The 15,655-nt window shown below is 42.9% G+C and overlaps 1 protein-coding gene across 4 annotated transcripts in view; it reads left to right on the top strand.

Annotated features, from left to right (window-relative positions):
- The window catches only part of LOC138304159 (calcium-binding protein 5), a 332,696-nt gene that overhangs the window by 227,458 nt on the left and 89,583 nt on the right, over positions 1-15,655 (top strand). For all 4 annotated transcript variants that reach the window (XM_069243975.1, XM_069243974.1, XM_069243976.1 and 1 more), the window contains one exon: positions 5,207-5,350. In XM_069243975.1, the coding sequence (XP_069100076.1) occupies positions 5,207-5,350 (144 nt within the window). The remainder of the gene's footprint in view (positions 1-5,206; positions 5,351-15,655) is intronic.

Raw genomic sequence — 15,655 nt, 5'->3', positions numbered from 1 at the left:
GGGTGGTGGATTGTGTAGAACCAAGCTACTGACAGTAGCGTTAAAGCATTCAAAACAAGAGTTGATAGATGACGCATATTGAGCTAGCATCTCTAGGAGTGAAATTTGGATATAGAGCTTGTTTTATTGATTATGCAATGCCTTAGCGGTAGTGTCAAGGGTATTGATTAGTTGTTTCCAGGTCCTTAGATCAACTGGCAAGTTTGTACTGTGATTTTGGATTGGGAACTCAACATGGAAATCACCAATAAGTGTTGATCCATGTGAAAGGGAAGATGTAACATTATCTTTCACAGGTGAAGAGGGATGCTAATTTCCCCGTTCAAGTACACTGTTAGAAGACATCTTAAAGCTTGCAGGGGAGACTAAGATGAGGCATAAAGAGCTTCCTGCAAGGTGTAAGGGTTGAAATTGAGAGATTGTTATGTCTTCAAATCCATCATGGTTTATAGTGCGCATTATGTCAATTGATGCTTTGGACGAGACCCAGTCTGAAGTTGGTCGCAGGATTACCTGCTCAGCAAGAAAAACTTGTTGAATATTTGTTTCTAGAGCAGATGAAGATCTGGGCAGTGGCTGCTTGGGAGAGGAGTTTAAGATAGTGAAAGAGGGGTTGGGCAAGGGGCTGGTGGTCAATTGGGATGTCAGAATGTATTTGGCCGGAGGGCCGGCATCCTTGTCCAATAGGCTGGTTTGAGGAGTCCTAGGAGACTGTAACGATGGGATCACCCCTCTGGCCTCCTCTGGAGATTGGTATCGAATGGCACCCTAATTTTTCATAAAAGCGGTTTTTGACAAGGTGTTTTTATTGACCTTGGGGCAGGAAGTGAACATGCTGGCTGACTGTGAGATGAACAGTGATAGTAAAGGGACAGTCTGTAGAGGTGAAGATGAAGACAGACTTTGCGCAGGATTAGACATTTAATGAGCTAAATTGGGGGATTTTTGGCCCTTCTTTTTGCGCTGGATCAAAGGAGGTTACACCTAGAGCTACCTGACCTCATTGCAGATGACATTTTGCCTGTGGATTACCTCATCGTGGTGGAGGGTGGAGGAAGAGCGGTCAGTGGCGGCTTCAGAGATTGCTGTGGAGGGTGAGGTTAATAGACTGAGCACCAGGACTAGTGGACCACTGTAAATAAAGACAGCACTGCTGAGGTGTAGCACTCCAAGAGGCTCTCCTAAGGGCCAATGAGGCTCAGAAAGAGGTGGTGGGGGAGTACACAGTGAAGCATGCTGCACCTGTATCTAGACCGGCCTCCTCTGCCCTGCTCCGGCTTTATCCTCGAGCAGTGACTTTAACACTGTGGCCACGCTCACTGCCAAATACTCAAGCAAGGGGCACGCATTACCTTACCTGTGGTGCTTCAAGCAGCGTGGATTCACTGTGGTAGGCAGGCTTCAGATCGGCGGGTGGCTCCTCTGCTATGGCAGAGGAGCGTCGCCTCCCGCCAGCAGCAGCTGCAAACTTTTACAACAAAACCATAATAAACTATGCTTAGGGTTTTTTTGTAAAAGGGGTGGGGCCATGAGGCATGACAGGGACCTAGGGGGAGCGCACATCACCTCCCCTCAGTGCGCATGTATGTTTGGCTGGCTGTCTCGGGCCGGACTAACATACATGTACACTAGGCTCTCTCCAACCCAAGAATGTGTTGCCAGGTTGTAGACAGCAGGCAGAGACTTCCACTCTGCCTCGGAGCGCCCAGCCAGGGCACTCCGTCCAATCCTAATGCTGCTTTCATCCTGCTAAATGAAAGCAGTGTTAGGATTGGCAACAGGGCAGACTGGGAGTCCGTGCCTGTAAGTACTGGCAGCCAGAGGAGTGGATCGATGAGGCGAGAAAGGTATGGTTTTTTTTTTTTTTTTGCCTTCCTGCCACGTGATGCCCCTTTTCCCTCCTACGAGATGCGACTGGTTCAGACACTTGTTTTTTTAATGTCAATTTTAGCAAATTTGGATGTTGACAACAAGATGGGAAATTCTGAGGGCTGGAGAAACCAGCTGGTAAACTAGAGTCTGTTGGCAGGGTCCGCACTTGCTAGCAGAATTTGCTGACAAAAGGCGGGATGCTGAATAACTTAGGTAGCTCTCTAGCTCACTGGCTCGATGAAGAACCCTACAGGATAAACAGCAGTAAGACTGGGGACAAAAAGGCCACAAGACTATGTTGCAGGAGGCAACCATGGGCCGTATAGCAATTTAGCTGTATGTCCGTATGTCCAATGTCTAAGCGATGTCTAAGCTGGGCTGGGCAGGCAAGGCAAGATGACAGGAAGGCAAGGAGGAAGGCATGGAGGTGAAAGAAAATCACTCTGACTCTTTGCCACCTTACCTCCAGCTTTAGACGGCCTCTCGTGGTATGCGATCTCCAAATGGTGGCTTGGAGCTCCGGGCATGGGCATGGGAGAGCTGGGTCCCGGACTTTGTAGCTTTTGGGGTTTTGGGCTTTTTTCACTTTGTGCAGACCTTCCGAAGCCCTCCTGAACCCCCGGGCCCTCCTGGGCTCCTCCTTGCCTCACATGCACCTCCCCTTGGGCTCATGGGCACACAGAGTGGGCAGAGCTCACCGGCTCTCACCAGGATTCTCGGAGTTGCAGGTTGTGGGCAGCTGACTTGCAGCTTTGCATTCTAGGTGCATGTATGATTGCACTGTCCTCTGACTGGGGCTCCCTGGCTGTGATTTCACAATCCCGCAGTGCAGTTCATTGGGGTACAGGCAGTGGTACAGACCTCGCCATGCCACGCTGCCTTGCCTTACCCTCGTCTGGGACCGAAACCACCAGCATCAGCGTCAGTAACCGATACTATGTATAATTTTCAATGTAGACCATGCAGTATGATGCAACATTTATGAAAGATGATTTATTTTCCTGTTCTGCCTGCAACATTTATGAAAGATGATTTATTTTCCTGTTCTGCCTGTAATGTTATCATACCGTCATGTTTTTTAATGTAGAAAACTAATTAAAAGTTATTTATTAATTGACTGATAGTAATGTTATAGAGCAACATGAGGGGATTCTGATGAAGGAACCAAATCAACACTAGTAGTTCCTGTACTGTTAGTGTTGTATTCATTAGTATGAAAGCCAAGAGTCCTTCTGCAGAGGTGTAGAATCAAAGATTGGCACTGACGGAGCAGGCAGAGTCCATCAGTTGGTACCAGGGGAACGCCCACCAGACAAATGCTACTACGTGGCCTAGAGGCTGCATGGGCAGGAAGGCATTCTGCAAAGGAGCCAAAGTCATGAAAAATATTACATCATGGCCAATTTGAAAGCTGCTGTCTGCTGCATTTTCGATGATGGGCAGTGGAACTGGGGTGCATCATTTCAAGAGTTGGAAGGGGCTCCAATGAAGAATAGGCCTTGGCTAAGTCCTGTGAATGTTGACCACGTGATCTCTACTGAACAAGAGCATTTGTAAGTTGAGGAACCATGTCCGTGTGCCATTCTTGGAGCCCTTATCCTTCAACTTTGACTCCAACTTACCTGATGAAAGTGACCAGGAGCAGGGTCACCTTTCTTTTGTTGTACTTACCCATACAAAGTATAGCTTCTTGCTCCCGACTCGCCTTTGGGTGCATTAGAGAGCATTTATTGCAGGATTTGGAGTCTGTGGAGCAGTGACTGAGATCTACTTCCCAGATGTGTGTCACAGTCTGATGCTAGAAGCCTAAGGTTATGACCTTCCTTATATACTGTAGGAAAAACGTTTCATAATTTTGGAGGGAAAAGATCGGCAACAACTGATATTGGTAGGAGCGTAATTCCAGATCTGTGTTCAATTTCTAGAAAAAGATAACTGATATCAGCACCCAGGAGTGGTGCCTACTCATGTTGTCAAATGCAGGATGCAATGGAAATGTGGTGAGAGCTGATGGCGCCACATACAGATGTGTAGGTGCTATTGCAAGGTTTTTCCAGATCCATCGCTCTTGGGGATACAAACGTTGAGTATTCCGCAGGTAGAAGTAACGCCCAGAATCAGTATTTGCTAGGCACTTGTTATGAGGCCTTTACTGTTTTGCAAGCTATTATGAATATAGAATAACCTTATATAAATACCAATGAAAAATCAATATAAGGAAAACAGTTCTGATACACAGTGCTACATCCTAATTGAGTTTATTTTAGTTAATGGTGTACAATGATGAAATTATGTGGGAAGAAGAATCTTAGGTCCTGAAATGTGACAGAGTACTCTGACCACCAAACTACCGGTCCACCCATCCTATTTATAGTTGGATACACCATCAGCTTTTCACCAGCAGTGCCCCATTTGCTCCTGCCACAGAAGTCCTACTCAAATGGCCTGACGGAGTGCTAACCTTTGGAGTACGGGCCTCATATAGGGATGATGTCCTTTTCTTCTGTCCATCACCACCAAGGAAATACTGTCAGTGATATAAAATAATAACCCCCACAACCAGGGAGAAAGCTCCCTGTGTGTGGGGGCCACTAGGTATGTGTTTTTCAAAAATAAACTCCAACTTTGGGATTTGTTTTCAAAAAACAAAAAGTTTGTTGGATGGTCGACAAAACTGACAATGGCTGTCTACTAAAGTTTTGGTACCTTCAGTGTGATGGTGGTTCCTATGATGTTTCAAAAAATCACTGTCAAGCCAGCAGTTATCTCTAAGTTTGGAATGTAGTAGTTTGTCAGGATTGCAGACGTTATGTTCTCCACCACCCTTATAGATGGGCTAGCACCCGACAAACTCTAAATCAGACGCTTAGTAATTAATTAGTAGGTAATAAGTAAGTTGTAAATAAGATTGGTTCACTAAGGACCATCATTAGTGATGGCTAAGTAGAGCTGAAAGGCTTCTTTGCATGACACCCCTTATTTCTCAAAGATAGTAAGCAAAGGTCAGTACAGGGAGGATGCGAGTTGATGTTCTCTTTACATGGCATCCTCCCATTCCTTACAAATCCAGAAACGGTCCATATAAATTATGCTAACACAGGTGTATTCTGTATTGGTCATGAGGGTGAAAGGCTTGTCAGATTTGTACGCTATCCATATGAGATGTATTGATATACAGATTAACTAAACAGAAATTATTTACATAGTTGAAGGCAGTTCTTAATATGTGGCATGGGTCTTCGTGAACCGGCATTGGAAACCTCTGCTTTCTCGTCTTTTTATTGGCCGGTGACTCCTTATTTCCTCTTCTTTCCCTTTGTTGACTATATCACAGAGTTGAAGGAGGCCTTCCAAGAGTTTGACAAGGATAAGGATGGCTACATCACCTGCAAGGACCTGGGGAATCTGATGAGGACCATGGGGTACATGCCCACCGAGATGGAACTAATCGAGCTGTCACAGCAGATCAACATGAACTGTGAGTGCTCAATAGCACATATTGACTTAAGAACCTGCAAAGGTGGCCGGGGCAATCAGAAGTGGAAGGCAGGCATCTGCAGAGATGGGGGCGTGACCTGCAGAGGTGCTTTTCAGTCGTCTTCAGATGGGGTGGTTAGGAATCTGTAAACGTGGAGTGCTGGGGGCCGCAGAGGTGGTTGCCAATTTTACAATTTGGCAACTTGCCACTTACGTCATTGTGGTTTTTCAGTGATTTCAAATCCTACTTTAAAGCGCTGTTAGAACCTATACCTGACATTAAGGCAGACTGTGAACCTTAAAACGCACTTTAACTATATCTAGTCTGCAGCTGATAGATCTTTGGGGCTCTTTACAGATGTTAATGTTGTGGCATGTGCAAAGCAGCAAACACCAATAACAAAGACACTCTACAACTGGGCAACACATGACATATCATATACACATTCATTGTATGTATAGAGCACTTAGGAGGAGATGCCATGAGCATAAACGTGCATGTTGAAGTGTACTTTAATGAACATGAATGAGTGTGATATAGATTAGCATGGTACATCATTGGCGAGACGTGCGTGTAACATGTTCCATGGAAGAGATGGCCATTTCAGGAAGATAGTTCCCACACTACACTATTTGCAGGAGGCTAGTTAGCAGTTGACTAAAGTGTGATTTTCTCTTTCTTTTTTCAAAGAAAAGGAGATGCTTTCACCCCTGCTGAAATCTGCAGTCAGTTTCCCTTTCAGTGGGGAGTTATATCTGAGTGTATCACCACCTGCAGGGTTTTTTTCTTAAACATTACATACTTGTTGGCATGGCGGTAATATCCTAAACTGCTTTCCTAATCTTTCATTTTGGCAGGCCATTTAAATGAAACTCTCTCCACTATTACTCTTGCTCAATTTTCCTCTGATTTCTCTGGGACTTCTCTGTGAATGCATTGTTGAATTATGGTTTAGTGATAGCGAAATGGAATGTTGATGTGGAGGGTTTCTAGGAAAAACTGTTGGAATTGGCTGGCGACAGAGACGGTCCTAGGGCTTTTAGGACTCTGGGCAAAAGGGAAGACGTAAAGCCTTTTTAATTTGCATGCAACGTGATATCACAGGAAGGGACATCAGAGGACTGTTACTTTTCTTTGGCATCAATAAGTGACCTAATGTACAGTAGCATAGATAAACATCTAAATTATCAAATGAAATAAATCCATATATTTTAGTGCTGTTTTGAGTGGATTACATTAGTCACATTGGTAGAAAAGCTAGGTGCAGGTCTCACAAAATTGATTTCTCTGCAACATGTTAAATGTGTCCACATTACTGCATGATCCAAATTCCAGTGCATACTGAAAAATACATTAAATGCCATCACTACGGTCATTCTAAAATTATGCAACAGGGTCTAGTGAGATAAAGTTGAATTCAGATATATTTAGCTTTTCATTTATATTTGACTGTTTTACACACATTCACCTGTTGAGCACCATATTTTCTTTTAATTTCACTCTGTGAGTATTTCAACACACTTTTAAGTCCATATAACCACAAGTAAAACGGCCACATACCACCGTTACAATATGCCCCTACAGCGAGACCAAGCATGATTAAATGTACAGGCATTCTGAACATGTTTGCGACCCGATTGGGAGCCAATGTGAGAACTTCCCACCACCTTTAGACTCAGCTTCAGTGCTCTCAATCATGGGTGGTTATAATCAGCAACCCACAACCCAAACTCACACAGACACTTATAGTAATTTCACAGTTTGCACAATACAAGATTGATTTGGTGCATGATAAAATAGAAAACAACAAAATCCAGGAAAAAACATACCTTGGGGAAGTAAATTGAGCAAAATAGGCGTGCGGTCAGTAGCAGGACCTCATTGATATGGATTACTGTCATATTTTTGCAGTCATTGTTGAGATATTTCTCAGTTTTGCCCTGTAGGACATCAATATAGAGCACAAAATAGACCTCTTTCAAAATAAGATTATAATTACTGCTGGACCTGAGACCTGGAGTGGCCTGCCTCACTCAATGCCCGAATCCTTGGTTTATGCTACGCACCTTGCTTTGGTTCAGTGTGCCTTTTAATGATGCTTTTCCCTGAGCTTCTAAGCCAAATGTAATGCTACAGGTTCAGGGGAGGGGCCCTCCCATGGGCCTTGCAGCACTAAATAATGGACGCCAGGCTAAGGAGAGGTGGGACCTTCTAACTAGACCTCATTGCAGCCATGATCCATGGCTATGAGGCTCACGTGAGGGTGACCCTCTCCTGGGTCTCGTAGAGCTGCATTACGGTTGTAAGGCCCAGGGCTGGAGAAAACATTGATTCAAAGGCACAACAGTACCAAAGCAGGGTGAGCAACATAAACCTTTGGTCAGGGCTTTCACTGAGGCAGGTCACTTGAGGTCCCAGGCACGGCAACAATTAAAATCTGTTTGGTCTTTAAACTGATGACCTCTACTGGGCGAAGAATTAAGGCAAATAAGGAAGAATTATGAAAACTCCTGCATTCCTAGACCAACAGGTGGTCTGATGGCCTGCCACAAACAAGATAGCGCTGGCAACTTGCCCACCTTTTTTTGCAGAGACTGAGTTAATGGTTACAATGTCTGTGGATAAGGCCCAGTGAACTCCCAGGTAGCCTGTCCTCAACTCCTTTGTCCATCAGTTATCAGACTACTTAAGGTGCTTTCTACTAACGTGCATAAAACCTTACCAGACCCTCATAGCTGCCAGGTTTTCCAGGTCCATGCATGATGCACTTTGAGGTGTTAGGACAGATAATGCCTACCAAAGCAATATCTTAAAGTTAGTCATTTAGCTACTTTTAGCTACTCCATGAACTGCATTGTCCAGTGGAGGGTGTTTTGTTTCCATGGGGTAGCACTCCGAAGCCCAGGAAAGGGGGGCCCCTGCACTGTGCCTTGCAGCACAGGACAATGGTTGCAAGGTTCGGTGGGGTTGGGCACACCTGGACCTTGCAGCCTGAACCAGTGCTGTGAGGCCCGGGTGGGGGGGGGGGGGGGGGGGTTGGGGATGCCTCCCCTGGGTCTCAATGCTGTAGCAGTGGCACTTTTATGATAAACACTAGAGAGAGCCCTGCCTTGTCAGTCACAGCTGCTGCTCCCTCTTCAGGTTATTCACCTCTGTAGCCTGATAATGTCCAGCTCGTCATGGAAACAAAGGAGCCTTCTGTTGCCTAGAAATTCCAAACAAAAAGGTAGACCATGCTTCAAGGTAGTATTTTAACTGAGGTGCAGCCCAGCCCCTGACCTTGTGAGCCAACACAATAAATTGTGGCCTCGCAGCTGTTCCATTCTCCCACACCACTCTTTCCATTGCACCTCTCTCCCCCTCTACCCCAAGGAATGCCACGCCCTCGGACCAGCAGCTGAAGCCACCTTGATGCAATTGGATGGGGAGGGGACACAGGAGGAGCAGGTGGGCTAGGTCCACTTTTTTAATGTGGCATTTCATACCGAAATGGGGACCCATGTTTACAAGCTGAGCACAGGGCCCCAGGCAGTTGCCCACACTGCCGATGTCTAGCACTGGCTGGGGGTAGCAGAAGGTTACATCTATAAAGAGTAAAACTCTTTGAAATAACCTATGTTTACAAACTGAGTGCAGGGCTCTGGGCACCTTCCCACAATGGCCATGCCTAGCGCTGGCCCTGGCTGACGGTAGCAGAAGGTTACATCTATAAAGAGTAAAACTCTTTGAAATAACCATCTGGTTTCTGGCTGGTAATTCTTACACATTTAGCTTACGAATGCCTCTCTAAGCACGGGACAGGATAATTTATGGGCCTTCATCCCTGGATTGCAAAAAACCCGCTAAGCGTTTGTCCTTCCTTATATGATGGGTAGAACAGCAAGGTGTGTTAGACCTGTCTAATTGAAGAGTAAACTGGATGTGGAATTGCCCGAAGTCCGAGTGCGAGGAGAGCATGAGTACGAAGGCAGCGAGACAACCACAAGGTTGAAGACAGCATGGCAGACATGAGCCCATTTAATTGAACAGGGCAGCCAAATACCAAGGTGCGTCAGTAAGCGCGAGGCTCCAGGCAAGCTGGAAAAAGCCACTACTGTGTGCAATCTCTGGACACCAGTCCAACACAAGCGGGCTGCTAGAAATGGTTGCTGCAAGTGAAGTGCCACTAAAAAGCATGTAATATCACTGACAATTTGAAGAATAAGATATCAACCCTTTAGTTGTTGCCATTTATGCATCATTCCGATGTCTGTGAAGATTGCCTTTGAATGTCTGACTGAAGTGGAAGAATTAAAGGAAAAGCGCTTAGGAAGCACTGTCCTGAAAATGTAATATATGAATGAAATGTTTTCTAGGGTGCAGAAGGTAGATGATGATAGTTTGTTACATGATAGCTTGTACAGAATTGTTAGTATCTTTTGAATTTGGGGCATTACATGATTTCCTTGAGACTCAATAATATGTAGGAATGCTAGGGCTTCAAGAAGTAGACCAGTGAGAGAGGGTAAAAGGGCTTGAAATAGCGAAGGAAGAATTCATAGTTACAGAAATTAAGCACACTAAACAAGAGAAACTAGGCAAGACTAAGGAAAGTGAATGGAGAGAGATGAATTGTTACCATTATGGTTCTCTGGGACATAAAGGGTCCAGTACCATGTGCGGTGCCAGGAAAGTAGTGGTCACAACCAAAATGGATGAAATCACTGTTAGGAAATGAATCTGAGGAGCAAATATTGAATATCTTCTTTAAAGTACTGTCAGACACATTATAGAAAATAATAGAATTTTCACATAAACTTATACACCAGAGGACTGCCACACCTGTTGTGCATAAGATCAGACTCATTCCATACTTGATGAGGGGACCACTGCATATGTAATTGGATAAGCTATTGGAGGAAATCATACAGCCCATGGAGCCCTCTGAGTCGTTGGGGTGATTCATTGTAGTACCCAAGGAAGGAGGGAGAGTGAAAATGTGTCTGTATATCAATATAAGTGGTATAAATAATAAAATATGGGAAAATAGACAACCTCTTCCTAATATATGAGAGATGTTGAGTACCGTGGGAGAAGGAAAGATGTTTCTTGTGCTCAATATATCAGGGCATATCACTAAGTCAATTTGCAAGAGGAATCCAGGTTCTTTGCCGCAGTTCTGACACCTCTGGGGGCTCCTTGTTACCACAGGAAGTTTTTTGGTCTTCCATCAGCAGTATTTCAGAGAACAATGATAAAATGTTTTATGGGCCACTGACAGTTACCATATTAATGGCTATACCACATTTCATACACCAGCAATTGCCTTCCTGGCAGGAAGAGGAAAGGGAGGTCTCGCAACTTATATTACTACTTTGCTATCAGGAAAGGTTTTTTTAATAAAAAGTTGGATTCACCATACTCTGAGGTATTGGTCTTAAAATTGCCAGTAGCATACATTTGAATATTTTTAATTACTATAACAAAATTTTTACACCAGAGAAAGATGTTGTGATTGAAAGTATTGTAAAAGAATTGGAAACACTTTGCTCTGTGAAAGGTAGAAATAATCTGGTGATTTGGGGAGGGGGGCATTTTAACATCCAACCTCTGTCCCTATCCTGCCATGGAAATTTGTGGCTTTGTAGATCATCAGGGTCTATCTCACTTTGGTCATGATGTTTATGACGAGAAACCAAGTAATGCAATTTTTAATTTTGATTTATCATTTGACAATGAGGTCTCCGACCTGCAGACTCCTTTTGAGTGTGCTTTGAGTAGAGACTGTAGATTGACTGTTGATTTTATCCTAGTCACCTGTGCTGCTAGCTTTTTAATTGTGAATTCCATGACATAACTAAAGGCCTTAGCAACCATAATGCACATAGTATTGATATCACTTGTCTGGATAACAAAGCAAAGACTAGTTGTGCAGTTTGCACCAATAATATTGAGGTGGCTACATCAAATGGTAACAGGATTAAATGGAGCAATGTCATACCTGATGATTTTCTTTCAAAGTTTGTCCAGGAAAATCATGCTCAGATGAATATATGCCCTGATGATAATGCAGAGGACGGGTATATTAAGAATTCTCTCCTAGAGATTGCCAGGTTTGCTAAATCCACTGTCACATGCAATCCAGTGAGATCGATTTGGAACCATAATGGATGGTTTGATTCCAACTGTACAAAAGCTTTAAAAAGTCTGAAGGAGGGAGTAAATAGATCACCTAGCATACGTAATGAAGTAGTAGCATGTGGGCAGGCATATAAGATTGCATTGGCAAACAGGAAGCAAGACATTAAATCTGAGACCTGAACAGTATTAACTAATGTCAGAAGATGTAAAAATAGCTGTGCCTTTCGGCAAATTGTCAATATTCCAGATTCAAAACATTCTGCTACTCCAACAATCAAAGATGCCATACCCCAAGAAGACTGAGTGGTACACTTTTCTAGTATTTATGCCCAGGACTCCATAGTGCACATGAGTGGAATAGGGACCAACCTGTAGACAATGAACTTGTTAAGGGAACAACATCCCATGTTTTCATATTAGATGAAGTTCTGGGTGCTATTGATGGATCATGCAGTGGGAAGGCCCCGGGCCCAGATGGTATGCCAGTCTATCTCTTTAAGAGTAATTTGGAGCTTTGGGGGCCTTTACTGACACATTGTTTATGAGTGATCTATAGAACAGACCCTTTTGAATCTTGGTCCACCTCCTTGATTGTCCTATTTTTTAAAAGGGGGGGATGGGGTGATCCACCTTGTTTTCAGCCAATTTCCTAATTGGAATAATTATTAAAAGTGAGTTGCAGAATAATATTCACAAGATTGGAGGACTGTGCCGAGGAAAACTCTGCCATGGCATGAATCGATGTGGCTTCAGAAAGGGGTGGGTTCTGTAGAACAGCCTCTTAATCTAAGTTTACTTGTTGGTAAATATGCAATAGCAAGGGGAGGTCCTGTCTAGTTGGCATGTATGGACCTCTCCAGTGCATATGATTGTGTAAATCATGGTAAACTTTGGACTTTGATGATTAAGATGCATGTTGATTTCTCTTTAATGAATTTTATTAGCCACATCCATGTGAATACTAAGGCCACAATTAGGTTCGGAATTAATGGAGAATGCACCAAGGAATTTGATATTGAATACGGGGTATGAAAGAGGTATGTTTTGGCCCCTTTTGATTCACCATTTATGTTAATAATCTCAGCAGGTTCTTAAATGAGAAATGTAATGATATAGAACAGATCGGCCAAAAAGCCATACCAATATTATTGTATGCGGATGACACAGTACTTATGGCACGCACCCCAAATGGATTACAGAACTTGATTAATAATTTTGTGGAATATATGGCTGAGCTAGATCTAAGAGTTAACTCATCTAAAACTTTCATAATGAATGTGGTTGTAAGGCTGATAGATGTTATCAATTTAGGATAGGATACACTAAGCTTGCAATATTTCCTACCTCCTCTTATCTGTGTGTACTCTTTAATGGCCATGGTTTATGGAAACCGTTTGTTACATCCAGAACCTTGCTGGTGCACTGGACTATGTAAATTTAGAGGAGTTACAGCTTGCAGAAAATGGAAGCTTGCAGTTCTGAATAGTGGATCTACCTATGTTTGAGAGTTGGGACTCCTTTTTGCAGAAGATCTGATTAGGATTCACCCTATATTATTGTGGCATAGAATCTGGTCATAGTGGAGGCACTTCTAAACAGGCTAATAATTGCAGACTAACTATCCTAGGATCATGCCTTGAGAATACCATTGTTTAAATATATCAGGGCTTTCTTTGATAGCTTGAGAAGCCTATCTCTTTTTAACGATCTATCTTCCCTGCGTAGTATCTCTAAGGCTGAGATTATACAAATAGCAGAGAGCAAGTTCTAGGAGGACAGGTTTACTAAGGAATGTGCAAAGGTGAGTGTTGAACATTATAATTTGCTATAATTTGCTCTGGTCAAAAAAAGATATCCAATTTTATCTGGAACAAGTTTGCAATCCCACACAGATGTGTGCGTGCTGACCAGTTTTAGTCTTAACATTATTAGGTCAAATACTTTTTTCGGTTGTGAACCCATAAAAGCACCTAAAAGAATACAGACACACAATTCAATACACAGAAACAAAGATGCACGTAGAAACAATCAAGTTTGAAAAGTATTAAAATCCCTACTATAGAGGGTCATAAAACTAATTGTAAGAATTAATTATTACAGTCTGTACAGATTAAGATTGCAATTAGGATAGCATGACAAAGTGAAGGGATCAAATATCAAAATATGGCAACCTCTGGTTATTCTTTTTTTTTTTTTTTTATTATTGGAAGGAAACATATAACATGTATATTCTTGAGTCATTTTACACTGAAGACGTAAAATATTTTTTCAGCACATAGAGTGGAAAAGACAAGAGGAAGACATCACCCAGTTAAATCGTACATAATACAAAACCTGACCACCCCTCCAATTTTATCTAAAGATGGAACCCATTAATTCAGAAGGGGGTGGCCCCGATCAGTATGGACCTGTATCCAAGCCTGGAATGGACCCCATATTGCCTTCCCTTTCCTCCTAGCCTGTTTCCCCTTCCGTTCATACAATGCCATCTCCAAATGGTATACAGACAGCAGCCTAGCCAACCATTGTTGCCAGGGCGGAGGTCGTAAGTCCAACCATGATGTTGATATACAAATTCGAAACACCGCCATAGCTACAAAGATAAATGCTCTATGTGATCCAGCTATTTCGCCATCAGTCCCAAAGACCATGATCTCAGGTGTAAGTATAAAATCATATCCTAAAACCTCCTTTAAAACAGATTGAATACCTTCCCTTGAGGCCTTTAATTCCCCGCATGTAGCCATCATATGTATGATGTCTGAACCATACATCCCACATCTTGGACAGTTTATTCCTGACACACATCCCCATTTGGCGAGGTGTGCTGGTATGTGATATAGATCAAACATAGTCTTATAGTGTTGCGCTTGCAGGGAAGATGATAATAGAACAGCGCATCCCAATTCCAGTGACCTCATAAAGTTGTTACTCCCATCTGCCAACTTCTTGCTCCACCTCTCCTTATTCTTTTCTAGATCATCTGATTGTTCTACCAATAAAAAGGGATAAATTGACCTAATAGTTATACTGGGATTAGCCAGAATATCATTCAGCAGTTGGTTACTTTTAAATCCCTGGGTCCCCCCTGTTTTTTTCCCTAAAAAATCCCTTATCTGTAAATATTTGAAAAAGTCCCTCTTTTCTAGACCATATTGTTCCTGAAGATCTCGAAACGACTTGACCCGTGAGTTGTCAAAAAAGTTTCCTAACCTGGTTATACCTAAGGTGGACCAATTTGCCATATATTTATCGTGAAATATTTCGGGGAGCAGTGGATTCTTCTCGATCATGGTATAATAATTTTTATCTACCAAGTCCTTTCTTTTTATACCATAATCGGCAACACTTATGAGCCGCTCCCAAAACCTTATACCTAGTTTTCTTATAATATCCAGGCTCGTGATATGTTACCAAGCACCCATTGGCTGCTGCTCCAATCTGCAACTCATATATATTGGGGCGGTCCGCTTTTATAACTCCTTCTTTATTAGGCCCCCATAACGGGCGAATGCACTGGAAAGCTGCTGCCATTTGATATAATTTTATATTCGGTAAGGACCACCCACCCCTTTCCCGAGGAAGAGACATGTATTTGCTTGATCTCCTACACTTACCATATGCCCATATAAATCTCATGATTGCTCTATCGATCTCTTTAAATTTTAAGTTAGTAAAGTTCAGTGGTATAGCGCGAAATAGATACAACAGCTTCGGGAGGAAAATCATCTTTACCATGTTACATCGCCCTACAATAGTTAAATGCAGGTTATTCCATCTGCACATATCTTCTCTAAATCTTGCAAGTATAGGATCTATATTTAAATTGACAACTTCATCTACCTTTGGTGTAATATTAATACCTAAATATAATGCATGATCCACCCTCCCTGTGTCTTTAGTATTTGTGTATTGATTCGCCAACAGCTGTGTTTTAGCTCCATTTAACAGGTATCCGGAAAACCTTCCAAATTTTTTCGTCACCACTTCAATCTCTCTTAGTGCTAAATCAGGAGAGGGGGTTAGTATGGCTATATCATCTGCATATGCTAAGACTTTAGTATCCCATCCCTGCCTATGGATTGGTGGAATCTTACTGTTTTCTTCCAACTGTCTCAGCAGAGGATCTATATACAAAGCAAACAGGAGGGGAGAGCATGGGCATCCCTGCCTGGTACCTCTCCT

Source organism: Pleurodeles waltl, chromosome 7 (genome assembly GCF_031143425.1).
Source record: "Pleurodeles waltl isolate 20211129_DDA chromosome 7, aPleWal1.hap1.20221129, whole genome shotgun sequence".
In the NCBI taxonomy this organism is placed as follows: domain Eukaryota; kingdom Metazoa; phylum Chordata; class Amphibia; order Caudata; family Salamandridae; genus Pleurodeles; species Pleurodeles waltl.
The sequence above is the reverse complement of the archived record's forward strand: the minus strand, read 5'-3'. Positions and strand labels throughout refer to the sequence as shown.